Consider the following 13,612-nt stretch of genomic DNA (forward strand, 5'->3'; position numbering starts at 1 on the left):
ATTTTTATCGCTTTTGTGTTTTTACATCGCGCGCACGCTGCACGCGCGCGCGCCATGCGGGAATGCGGGCACCGGCCAATTCGAGCCAAGCCAAGCCGGGTCAAGTCAAATCAACACAAGCCAAGCCAAGACCGCCGACCGCGTTTACGCAATCGTGCAACACGAGGCATTTGTTTACGAAGAGGGACCAGAACAAGAAGTGTGATCGTGTATCGGGTTCAGCAGTCTTTTTTTCTGCCAGCGCATTGTTTAGTTTCTGCTCCAGAGTGGTCTGGTGTTTGTGTGTTGGTGCTTCTGCTTCCGCGCCTTGTTTGGATTGTGGGCTGCCGAGGAGCTCCCACGGAAGAAAAAAGAACTACCAGACAAGCAGGTGCCGTGCTGCTGCATACCTGCGTAGTCGCCAAGTGGATTGTAAACGGAAGGACCTGAGCAGTGAGGATGAGTGCAGTCAAAACATAAACAGATATTTCTTCCATTTCCATTGACTTTTCACTTCTGCTATGCCCCCAAGTGCGAGAAATTGACGCGGCATCGGTTCGCGTTATAATAGTAATAATATTTTTTTTTCTTTTTGGGGGCATCAAAAACTGCCCTCGCGTTATATTCGTGGTCGCGTTATATTCGTGCAAATACGGTATATTCTGGGCATTTAAACGAAATGGACGCATCTGCGGTATTTTACAGTAAGAAGACTAACTTTGGGGGGGCCTGGAGTGTATTCCATAAGGAGCATGCCATCAACCTTGGGGACTAGTGGCGTAGCCAGGAATGATTTTTGAAGGAGGGGTGGTATCTCCATTACTTACGGAGTGGAGGCTGCATTATGCATATGGGCAGTTTTATATTTAGGCAGTGAAGTATATTTATATTTTTAGTTTTTCTTCAAGTTTTTAAATGACTTGGCATATAGTCCACATACAATGTTTCTTATTTTAAGGTTCGGAGATGTTTAGTTTTGAAGAAATGGTATTCCAGAGGAGTGGGTTGAGAATGTAGGCATGGTTTTGACAGTTGTCATCTGAAACACCTTTGATGTGCTTTCTATCTCAAACTATTAGCAACAGATTTCCAATACCTTCTTAGGGAATCTATGTAAATTTTCAAGTAGCGTCTAGTGTGCATAAATATATCCTTTTATAAAAAGAAGTCCCAATCATGCGTCTGCAAACAATTTTGCCCATATTGTCTACTTGTTTTCCGAGTGGAGTTCTTGGAGTATCACATTCAAATTGATACTGTATACAATATGTGTCAGTGCCTTTTAAACAATATAAAGTGTATATTTTCTGTTGCCAGGACCATGCGGCCATGACGGTTGCATGGCCCTGACAGCAACATGAGCATGCCACAAGGAGCTGTAGAACTTGCAGAAAATTGGTCTTTTGCAACCCAATTTGCTGGTGGTTATAGCTAGGGTTCGGAGTTTTCGGTTTAAACCGATAAAACTACGCCGGATCCATTTTCGAAAATTCGGTTTTAACTGAAAAAGGTCAGTTTGTAGGTTCGGCGTGCTCGGTTTAAACTGATAAAAACTGATAAAAGTATGTCTAATTCGGTTTGAACCGAAAAAGGTCAGTTCTTTAGGGCCGCGTCGAGGTGGGTGAGGAAAAGGGGGGGGGCAGGGACAGAGAGAGGGCTTTGCAAGGTTCGACCTTGTGTTACGTCTTCGTGATTGTCCCCTTGCAAGGTTCGACATGCAACAAAAGAGGTCTTGGATTTGCCTTCACGGGACATCTGTGTCCTTTCTGTGATCGGGCTTAGTGTGTCAAGCTCCCCGTCCTAAAAAAAAAGTTCGGATGTGGGCTAGTGTAAGGTTTTTCGTTTTATGGCACTTCAGAGGACATCGAGGAAAACCGTTAATACCTTCCTTAACAATATCTCTCAAACTTCCCTGTGGTTAAGAACATTAGTACAATGCATTTTTTTTGCCATTCCACTGTTAGCTGTACGGTCATCACCTCAGACAGTCACGTCGTCAAAATGGGAAGGAAAAAGAAGCGTGCTAAAGATTATGCTCGCGAATTCTGCGATTTTGAGGTGTGTCCTGACGAAAGCTGCAGCGAAGACAGCGTATGTATATGTGCCATCCTTCATTGAGTAATCTCAAATATCACAGCTACAAGGATCATCTAATCCGGTGTCCGATGGTGTTTCTTTCATATTCACAGAAGGAAACCGGTAAACTTTCTTCGGAAGAAATGTTCACCGAAAGAAAACGAAAATTGAATTTTAAAATAAACACCGAAAAAAGTATGCCGTATTTTGAAAAAACAAAAACCGAAAACGCCGAACCTTAGTTATAGCATTGTCTTTGCTGGCATGGTGTGCATTGCCTATGTTTTGTGCTTGCAAGGAATGCCCCAACTCAAACCTAGACTAGGCATGCAAAAGGAATATTGAACCCACGAAAATAAATTGTTTCTGGTATTTTGAAATGTTCAAATCGATTGCTGATGTCTTCTTACCTTTCCCAAGCAACATTAGTGTGACAAGTACAGCCTATTTCTTTTAACTTGGGCTTTCTAAATGCTTATTTTCTATTCACCTTTTCAGTGCCTAACTGCTACGGAAATACTGCACACTTTCGACATTAGCCCCGAGAAGAGCTCTATCAACCTTGAGAGCTTTCGGTACCTCTGCCCAGCCATTATTTACCAGCTTGACCAGAAGCACTGCTCTACACCTGTTTCCAGCAAGCACATTCATCATCATAGCGATGGTGAGGGAGTCACAGTGGATTTTAAAGGTGGGCACATCACATGTCTCAGATGGTTCAGCTCTTAATTTCTAGGTTTTTTTTTTATATGGTAGGACTTCAGTATCATCCATTCAATCTTTTAGTAACAATTGCATCAGTGTCAAGTAATTGAGTGTTTCTATTTCCTTCATTTTTATTCTCCTTTATTTGAATAAGAAGTTTCGGTTCGTTAAATTGAGTTGTCCCATTCATCTTTTTGCGACCATATGTAAGATGAAGACAAGCTGAAACTGGTACCGACTGTAGGGTGCCCTTTTGTGGCCCTATCAGGCGTTCACCAGTTGCCTTTTGAAGCATTTAAAAGGGCACTGCAAATATTTTAACGTTTGAAAAATTTGCAGCTTGTATTTTTTTATATTGTTTATCCTTGCCCAGGTGAGAGAAAATGTGCCTCCTCCTTCCAAAGTATACTACTATTCCGCCGCGTAGTCGCAAGGCCGATCTGCAGCCGCATTTGGGGGCGAACCACAATCACACATTATTGGGAGTACACAACTTTTTGTGGCGCCACCTATCGAAAATCAACGGAACCATTTCCTCTCCGCTGCGCTACCCTCCCCGTTTTTCCCGTGGCAAACCGTCTTTCGTTTTGATTAGTCGCCGTGACCTTCAGGGATGCTAAGCGGGCACAGTGCTTCATTGTAGCCGAATCGGACCTTGAAAAGTCAACTATCACGATATATATATATTTCTGGGGGCCCTGAAGGTATATTACCTGGTGATGTCATTGCGCATCTTTCTAAAGACTGTGGAGTTGAGGGGTACCTTCGGTTTGTTTCATTCTTCTTGTAAAAACTAGTGCATGCGTGAAAGAATGTACTCATCTGTGTTTTGTCCTCTCTGTTTTATTCTTTCTGTTGCCTAGTAAAAAAAAAATGGTTTTGTATTCTTCATCCTGGCATATACTAATTTGCGAAAATCGTTGCACCACCCCTTTAAAGAGGGTGGGTCATTTGTCTTTGCCGAATTAACCTTTACTTAACGTGGAGAGCTGAAAATATTTTTTTGCATCCTTTGTCACAATTAACAGTCCACACCATTGATTTTTTTATTTTTTTCAATGCGAGGGGTTCAAAAGTTGTTTTTTCTGGAAAGTGTCCCCCCTAATCGTGAAAACTTATCACAGTTCCTTTCAGGGACACACCAACATTGCTTAGTCAATTTATCATGAATAAAATAATACAATGTTCAGCTTTTACAGCGGAGGTGTTAAGGGCTAGGTTCCCCAGGATTGTGTCCGGTATGTCGACACAAACCTACTTGGACAGCTACTGCCATCTGTGAGCTACGGCAGCAAGCGTTGGTTTCCGCCGTCGCTCGTAGATGGCGCCGATCTTTCCAGCTATAATAGAAGAATGGATAGTTGGGTGCGTTGGTGGAAATTCATCGTAGGAAACAGCGCAAAAAACAGACGACGATGACGAAGAAGAAGCAGCCAGTGTATTGAGTACAGCTCCGCTGGTCTTCCTTCTTCACGAGAGTGGAAAAGCTGAACAATTTTCTTTTTTTGCCATGTACAATACAGATTGTCTGGGGAGTGCGACTGTGAAAGGGGATTTTGTAAGAAGTAATGTGTTTTGATAACATTGTTTTGCAAAGTCTAGCATGTTTTATGTCTTCTGTGTCCTCAAAAAGTCTTAATATATATATATATATTTAAACATCAATAAAGTAAAAACACAATCCCACAGTCGCTTTCCTTCATTAAATTTCAGCCTGGAAAAATGAAAAGTGAGCCTTCCCCTTAGTCTTTGAAGAAACTATAGAATGACTAAAGTGAAATTTATACTGAAAAAATGGATTGAAGAAAATTGCATCTGGAAGGGTCCAGATCTTCATCTTTTAAATATCACTGAGGCACTGAAAATAATTGAAAGCAAGTCAACTGTGCTGCAGAAATGAATGAAATTTTGTGGAAAAATTCTTTAGTTGTTGGTGAACCTAACTATAATGTTCTTTGAAATCAATTAATCTTTTTTTTGCAAAAAGAAAAAGTTTTTTTTAGGCTATCTCTGCCCTTAAAACTTCTTATAACGACTTATAACTGTTATTTTACTTCAAACTTCGATCTCCATTGAAAATAAATTGAAATAAACTTGCTTCTTGGCTTTATATGTAGTAGCAGAATGTTGGCTCCTACCTGCTCCGTGAAACAGGCTCCATGCCAGTGTTAGAGAATTTGTGAGTTTGTTTTACCAAACTGCTTTTGCTCCTCTGTTTCAGTCTGGATGTACGCCTTCCTCGGAGTGCTGGCCATCAGCCTGTGTGGCCTGGTGAGCGTGGCCATTGTGCCACTCATGAAGAAAGTGTTCTACCAGACACTCATACAGTTCCTGGTTGGGCTGGCCATCGGCAGTCTCACGGGAGACGCTATGCTTCACCTGCTGCCCCACGTAAGGCCGAATTTCGTGCTTCGTGGCAGCTTTTACATTTCTAAACTTGGGTGGTCAGATAATGCAATAAGCCTTTCTAACGCAGAATGCATCATAGGGCTAGGTTTCATGAGGAAAGCCACGCATTTTCCCGACAGACGGGCCGCATGACTTGACATCAAGTTTGGGTGTCGTCTGGTGTCATGGTGTTACATGATGTCACACACGAAGCTTGTGCCTAGCTCACTTAAATTTTGTGCTTTTCTGCACTTATGAGATACAATCGAGAGATGCTTAAATTAATTCATTTTTTGTTTTAGACGTCTGCACTAGCATCATTGTTTCATTGAGGAGGTACATAAATGTGCGCTACAGTAATGGGACAGAGTCCCATAGATGCTGTGAAAACTTGACTTTTTGGTAGAATTTCATGGGTACGGTTTGGGTTGACACGGTTTCCTAGTTACTTTCAACACCTCCGGCCCTGTTGCAGCTCTCATGGAAGTTGTGTATTCATTTATTATTTGTCTTAATGCACTTTGCGGGCCTTCCTGGTTGTTGCATTGGGAGTGCAACAGTTCATTTATTAAAGCGTGATTTTCAGCAGCCATTGAACCTAGCTCGCTTACAGTAACATGGCCGTTGCAGCTCTTGAAGCTGAGTAAATGAATTTGATGGTGCTTGTTGTAATCGGGCAACTAAGCTTGTGGGTTTTTCAACTGCCTACTGTTGTCAAGGTGCGCACGGCTCTCCTTCATCTCTATCTCCCTCACCTGTACGAAGTGTGGGAATATTTGTTTTTGTGCCCTCCTGCTGGTTTTATCTGGTTTCCTATCGCACACACAATTTGCAGCCAAAAAAAAAAAAAAAATCCAAGCACCAGGCAAAGCTTCTTTTTTTTTTTCCAACGCGAGTTTTGATGTTTGATGCCTGCAGAGCATAGTACATTCAAACTAAGCTATTGTGCAACAATTGCTTTAGTTTCATCTCCGCTCATTGTCGCCCTTTGCTGAAGGCCTTGCTCCGCCTGCCTCCTTCCTACCTCTGCCCCACCTTGCTCCGACACCAGTGTCTAGCAACAAAACAGGTTACCCTTTAAATTTAATGGTAGACAAGTCATAAATTGTCTTAATCTGGCAAATTGATGCATCACTGGTCAGTTCATTTTGCCTGGAGAGCTCTTGGAGGTAAAGGCTCTTAAACTTGTTTGCATTGATTTCAAACTGCTCGTCGTCTTGGGCAGAAGCAACATTTTGTAAGTCCTTGCAGCTTGTGACTCGGAAGCTCTGATGTTGGGTTGTTTTAACGTGTGGCTCAAAATGTGCAGGCGATGTCGGGCCACCATGATCACTCCGAGGAAGGAGAGGGGGAGGAGTTTGTGTGGCACGGGCTCGCTGCTCTCGGCGGCATTTACGTGTTCCTCATTGTGGAGCGCTTCCTCTCCATTCACTCCAACCACAAGCACCGCAAGCACAGTCCAAAGTCTAGCAACAGCATCCAGGTATGTGGCGTTCATTGGCACGAGATTTGGTCAGAGCTCATTCGGGCAGGCATTAAAATCTGAAGAGGTGACAACCGAGTTGGCCTCAGATACACAATGACTGCAATTATGGCAAATCCTACATACACCCGCCGGCAAGTCGGCTCCCCAGCAGTCTGCAACCAAGCAGACGAGACCGGGCCCATCATTGTCTTTGTGTCCAAAACATAAAAGAAACTCTTAAATGCATGGAACAACCTAGGAGCAGAGTTTCACTCCTGTTTCACTCCTGTTTATTGAACGTTCAATAGACGAAAGACCAACCATGTGTATCGATAACGCACGGGCCAACTATGACAGCAGTGCAATTGTCCCGTGCCATACAATTCGCAAAGAGCTAGGCCCGATTCACAAGCCGACACTTGTTGTACTTGTGGTGTTGGCTATCAAAGCACCATACTTGCGCGACTCTGCATTTCCCCAAGTCCAATGCTGACGTACAGGGGAAAGAGATGCACACGCCCCTTGTGTGCAGTGTTTTAATGACCGATCGGCAAGAGGGTTTCTCTCTGCCACCTCCAAAGGACGCCGAAGCGCCCTCTATTGGTCTTAAGGGCAAACTGAGGTCAAGAAGTGACTTCGCTCTCCCGAATCGCCCCACGTGCACGAAGCTCTGGTGCCTCGTGAAATCACGGGACACCACACTACATCCCAGCGCTTTGGTTAGCGAGCGCTGTCGCAGCACGAAAATAGTATAAAGAATACCGGGTGTTTTTGCAAAGACTTTTTCTAACATTGCCAAAAATAATGTGTTTGAAAAAAACAAACAAAAAAAACCTCTTTTTGGGAACAAACTGCCAGCCACAGCAGCCTTTTGGTATTGCAAAAAACATACTACTGTCGAGAACGGTTATAACAAAGTCAACAGGAATCTGAAATCACTTCGCTATATCCACTTCTTCGTTATATCTGGACTCCATAAAAGTAACATACAAGAAAAGATAACACGGGCCGTCACTGGCACAAGTTTATTGTTATGCAGAAAGCGGTCGAAGCTTTTCTGCACGCTCTCTGCTAGATTGGAGCCGCTTATCAACCAACTTCGACAAGCTCCAATCAAGGAAAGATCCAGCGAGCGAGCTACGTACAGATTGTGTCGACAGGTGCGACGGTCGCTGCGGAGGACATCGGCGGTGAATGGCATTCTTTGCGTTTATGCACACTTCATCAAGGATGGCACGCTTTTGTTTCAAGGAGATTGCCTTCGTCTGCTCCGTTGAGGTGCCAGCGGTGCCAGAACTCTCCATTGTTGAGTGGCGATGATGCGCCTGATCAGTACTTGAGCAAAGTTACTTTTGTGGAGGAGCGACCGCACCAACCAGCGACGCCGACATGGAACACATGGCAAACGAAGCACACACAGCACAGAGTTCGCGCTGAAGTTTGTGTTTCGTTGGTATAGAGAGCCTAGATTTAAAAGAGTGGGCAACTGCTCAATTGGAGTCGCATGGTTTGTGGGCCGCGTTTGGAAACTGAGCCGCAGCCTGCAAGGAGTCAAAACTCAAACGTTCACCTTCTGCAAACGTGTCCGCATCTTTTCCCAGTTTCCTCGGCACACTGGCCACGAGACAACCAAATGCAGGCACACTTGCGCCATTCTGACCAGGAGGTGTCTGCCATTAAATTGCAAATGCTGTCAATGGTTAAAGTGGCTCCCCCTTCAAAATTCAGGCTCTCTCCGTCATCTTCATCAGTAGGCTGTCGCTAGCGCTCCGAACGCCCCTATTGGCATGCCACGACAGTTTATCTTCGTTCTATCTGGAAATGCCTCTTTTGAAATAAGGAGCAGGGAGCAGACGACGATGCAAAGGCTACCACCGCCGGCCTTTGCAGCATCGTGTGCGGCCCGTTCTGGATGGCTGCTCGGCCGCGGCAGCAAAGTGCAGCAGTCTAAAACTTTGTAAACTTTAATTTTTTTTTAAATTATTGTTAATTAAAATGTTTTTTTTTTTTTTTGCTATATTCATTTACAGGAGGTTCTCCATTTCCTTCGCTCTAAAGAGACACCAATGCATTGAAAAAGTGCATACGGGATTGGGAAATTGTGATCGCTTCGCTGTAGCGGCTATTCCATTGTAACTGGCTTTGCTATAACCAGTCTCAAACCGGCTTCATTACAATTGGGCAAAACTAATTGCCTAAAATTTACTATAGTATACACTCAAAAAAAAGTTTGTGCGTCTACTTTCACGCACAACACTCAGAGAGCCAATCACTGCAACCTATGGAGGCAGCTCAGCGAATGACAATGCCAAAACATATGTTTAGATTAAAAAATGCAGTCCGAGTTGTGACATTAAGCAATGCAAAACGTCACGCTTGCATTGCTTAATGTCGCAACTCAGACTGCGTTTTTTCCTCTAAACATATGTTCCGGCATCGTCGTTCGCTGAGCTGCCTCCGTAAGTTGCGGTGATTGGCTCTCCGAGTGTTGTGCGAGGAAGCAGACGCACGCGCTTTTTTTTTAGAGTGTTAGAGAGTTACTTCGCTCACTATATATGTTGAGACATTTGAGCACGAAAGAGAAAAGTAATATGTTTCTTGTGTGTTTGAATTTTTGCTTCTGAATTTTGTCTTTTGTGTGGTATGGACTTCTGTACTTTCATTCCTATTGCATTCTAGCATTTTTAAATTGACGGTGGTTTCTTTTGTTTACACCACCTACAGTCAACCCACACACCAAAGAGGCTACGAAGCGCAGTGCAGGAGGAGCACAGCCGGGCAATGGATGAGAAGCTTTCCCATCACAAGCGGGGATCCTACAGTTTTATGGACCCCTCGGGAATGGAAGCCCTTGAGCGTAAGCATCAAATGATTACCAGGACCGGGCCACCTACGGAAGAGGAATGGCCAAGAGCACACAAGGCGCATCTTTTTTCTTGACTACCAGTGTACACTCAACTGTGTTGTTGTATAGCACCTGTCCATACTGTCATAGGAGCGACAGTGTTGTCATCATCTTTTACAACACTAAACAGAAATTTCAACTTCACTCGATTCCCGAATGTTTTAAGATACAAGGAAACCTTGTTAATGTCTTCCAGGGTACTGCAACAAAAAATGTGCGATCCAGGAAACATAGCAACTGATAGAGTTCTTGTGAAAGGGAGCAACTCACGTACAAGAATTTAATTTAATTTTATGTGCACTTCGTAACTGTGGATGCTGTGTCAAATATATGTCGACATTTTTTTTCGGCACCTCTTTTTAACATTGCGGTTGACTCCTAATAATTTAAGGCTCATGGGGACAGCAAAACACTTCAAATTAAGCATATCTTGCCTTCAAAACAAAAAAAGTCACTCAAACCATTTTTTTATTCATTGTTTTTTTTTTGGTTTTTAATGCTCATATTGATTTTTGCTTGCCTCTGCTAACGAAGATGCACAGTATTAACTATGATCTGCAAATTGTAAACCTTTCTTGGGGTGACTCAGAACAGTTTCTTCACCAAAGAAAATGCAAAATTGGACCACAACAGTTTCCGCACCGGCGGCACTCGGTTCGGAAAGCGACGTGATTGTTTTTAAAGGGCGACTCCACTCAGTTCTGAAGATTTCGGGATAATGAGTGATTTCACATTAAAAAAGCACTAGCAAAAGACACTACGTCATTTGCTTCGTGAAAAATGGGATATATATTGTTAAATCTAATTTTAAACACGAGCAGAAATCAAAACTGAAACTTCGGCTCCCTCTGGCAACATTGGCCTTGGGCCGCCAAGAACATGGCTATCCAGTGGTACCAGATGTCAGGTGATCCTCTACGCAACAACAGGCGGGATTGGGGCGGGCACGTGCCGGGCACAAGTGTCGTCTGCACTGCACTCTTCACTACGTTTTGATGTCTAGGACATTCAGCATAAGTCTGTGGACATTGTGTCTGTTGCGTGAATGAAACTCCGAGAGACAATAATCACAAACAGTAAAATGACGATAGTGGTTGCGTTGGGGAGACGGCGGTAACGGTGGGACCACGGCGAGACAGCCGAACGGCTCCCAAGAAGCACACTGCGCAGGCGCAATACGCCAATCATGTAGACACCGCTGAGCACAGGGAGGAAACATTGCTGACGTCAACCGTTACACTTGTCCGGAGAAGTAAAAACAAGCAAAAGAGGGCTATGGTGATGATCTTTAGTTCAATGTTGGCTACGCCCACACCGTAACCTTGACTGCGCTGTTGGTTGCACCTGAATTCGCCCGCTCGAGTCAGCAGATTTCAGCAACTTGGCGAGTTGCAAAGTTTGCCGGACTGTCTAAGAAACATTTAGACAGAACTAGGTCGTAATATTTGACGTGTGGTCTTCCTAGGTGATACTGAAGAGGACTGAATTGTTTTTCCAAAAACAAAAATGAAGCGGAGTTGCCCTTTAAAGGGGTGCTCCACCGATTTTTTGAGCTACCTCAACTAACTATATTTTCTGACTCCCCAGCCTTTACCCATACCTATATGCTATTTAGTATTGCAAAATTCATAATAGGTATTGTGAAATCGGCAAATGAAAATGGTGCAAAAACCAACATTCAAATATTCGCGCACTTTTCAGTGCCGTGACATCAGTGGCAGGCAGGCTTGCCAGTCGGGCAAGTAGTCTAAAAATGACTTGGCTGCTTCATTGGTCTGGCCACGTACCGTCTTAGTCGCGCGCCGCACTTGTTCCCTCTTGTTGCCGACTGCTCGCACGGTAGATGAAAGCGATAAAGTGTGCAAGGGGGCAATTTAAGCTTGGTCAACATAATCACGCAGCTTCTTCATGTTCCTAGAGTTGCCAGAGTTCTCGAGCGTGTAAAAGAAAATCCTTCAAAGTAACCATTTCCAGAGGTTAAACTTTGAATTACTGTGCAATTTTTCCCATAGAAATGTAATTGCCAGGACTGCACCTTTGCTTCGAACTCACCGAAAATTCTAACAAAGTGATTTTGAGCTACCAGAGTCAACTGTAGTGGTCGACCTATAATTATAATCAGTGAATCTAGTTTTAATAAAGGGGAAAAAACTTCCGAGCCCACAAAGCTGACTTGGATGTTTCCCCCACGTCATCCGCTGTGGTGCCAAGTGGTGATGATCGATGCTCGCACCGGTGTAAAATAGTGAAGCTTGGTGATTGCGCACTGGTCTGAAGTTATGAAACTTGAGGCCATAGCAGTGTCCAAGTGCTATGGCATGGTGATACTTGGTTGGAGACGTGAGGTGCAACTAGGGAATTGAGGTAAACCAAACACAACAGAAGTGTGTCTGTGCCAGTGAATGAGATGAAAACTTGCAGTGGGCTCTTGCGAATGATGCCTTAATGCTTCTTATGGCTCGCAAAAAATAGTTCCTGCCCAGGTAAAGAAATGCACATGAGAGGCAACGGCATGAAAAAGAATTGGAACCAAGCAAACAAAAAAGAGCAGTCGTGACCAGGCAACTTAATGTGTCGCCTCAAGTTCTTCAATGGCAGTTTTTGAATGTAATGACCTCTAAGGCAAATGCATGCGATTGGGAAATCATCAAATATTTGTGACCTGTTTAAGAAACATTTAACGTAATTGCATCATATTTGACATGTGGTCTTCCTAAAAGGTGCTGAAGAGAATATTTTTTTTTTCTTTTTCAATAACAAAAATTTGAGTTCTATGATAAATACCCTATAGACAGGGGTATGAGAAATCTGTACCGACCTCTCTCTATTATTTTCTAGACTTGACAGCCGTCCCAGCGGAAGAGCTGGAGCTGTCACCACTCGGTGACAATGGTGGCGGAAACGGCTACATGGAGATCGTGGACTTGAAAGACCATGACCACCATTTGCATGCCGGTGACGGTGATGCCCCACTCCAGCCAGACAAGAGCCAGGACCTGGTGGTGATTGTGAAAAATGGGGGCTCCAAGATGGCCGCCGGCAGGTGCCCCCCCTCGCCTCCGACCCCCGAGGAGGACAGCAGCCACCGGCACCCGCTGTGCCATGGGTCACGGGACCCCGGCACGGAGGAGTGCCACACGGAGACGCTGGTGTTCCGGCAGACAGGCGAGGAGCACAGCTTCACCCTGACGGTGGCTGACCACCACCACCACCACCACCACCACGGGCACAGCCACGAGGTGCCCTCCACAGTGGCGGCCATGGCCTGGATGGTGATCATCGGGGATGGCCTACACAACTTCTCGGATGGGCTGGCCATCGGTGAGTGTCCGCCCGTGGTCAACGCCACCTGTTGCACTTGCACGTGAGTTCTCGGAAAGTGTTCCTAGAACCCAGGGGTTTCCCAGAGCACCCTCACGGGGTCCTTGGGCCTCCACATTTTCTCGATTGTCCCTGCCTCTAAGTAAAACGTCTCTCTCGTTTAAGCCTTACCTTAGCAGGTCTAAGCCACGTACCATATTTTCTCGCGTATTGCCCACATCAAAATGGACATAAACTCAAAGGAAGCACAGGTCACGTGCGAATTTCGGCAGAAGTGCAGCTTCCAGGGGCGGAAGCACTGCACCATTGTGTGCCAATCCACTTTCACTGCGCCATCCTGCCTCCAAGTGCACATGTCGTGCAAAAAGCAGCAAAAAAACATGTGTTTTTTTTTACGTTATTGGAGTACTTTTTTTTATGGGCCACAGTGGTTTACTCTGTTGTGTTCGTTTTGATCATTTTGAACCAATAGGGACTTAAACCATTACCGTGTTCCGCGTACCGTGCACTACTGGAACCTTTGAAGCATACTTTTAAGAGCGCTCTTGAGTGATACCATGACCGCGGGGCGCACGCTTAAAAACATGCTTCAATAGCTCCATTAATGTGGTACACGGAACACAGTAATAGTTTGCTAAGAGTCCCCATTGTTATGAAATCGCCATACCAATGGGGTCTTGTCAACATTGTGTGCCTGTAAAAGTGCAATTGCGCCGCATCCGCGTTCTGCTGCCTTACTCATAACAGGGGACTTCATAGCGAATTCCCGTATG

The 13,612-nt window shown here is 44.6% G+C and overlaps 1 protein-coding gene across 4 annotated transcripts in view; it reads left to right on the top strand.

Moving 5' to 3' along the window:
* The window catches only part of LOC8035458 (zinc transporter ZIP10), a 110,830-nt gene that overhangs the window by 86,212 nt on the left and 11,006 nt on the right, over positions 1-13,612 (top strand). For all 4 annotated transcript variants that reach the window (XM_042288479.1, XM_042288483.1, XM_042288481.1 and 1 more), the window contains exons 6-10: positions 2,554-2,746; positions 4,982-5,151; positions 6,458-6,631; positions 9,338-9,470; positions 12,357-12,839. In XM_042288479.1, coding sequence (XP_042144413.1) covers positions 2,554-2,746; positions 4,982-5,151; positions 6,458-6,631; positions 9,338-9,470; positions 12,357-12,839 — 1,153 coding nt within the window. The remainder of the gene's footprint in view (positions 1-2,553; positions 2,747-4,981; positions 5,152-6,457; positions 6,632-9,337; positions 9,471-12,356; positions 12,840-13,612) is intronic.

Source organism: Ixodes scapularis, unplaced genomic scaffold, assembly GCF_016920785.2.
Source record: "Ixodes scapularis isolate PalLabHiFi unplaced genomic scaffold, ASM1692078v2 PGA_scaffold0__279_contigs__length_252992795, whole genome shotgun sequence".
NCBI lineage: Eukaryota > Metazoa > Arthropoda > Arachnida > Ixodida > Ixodidae > Ixodes > Ixodes scapularis.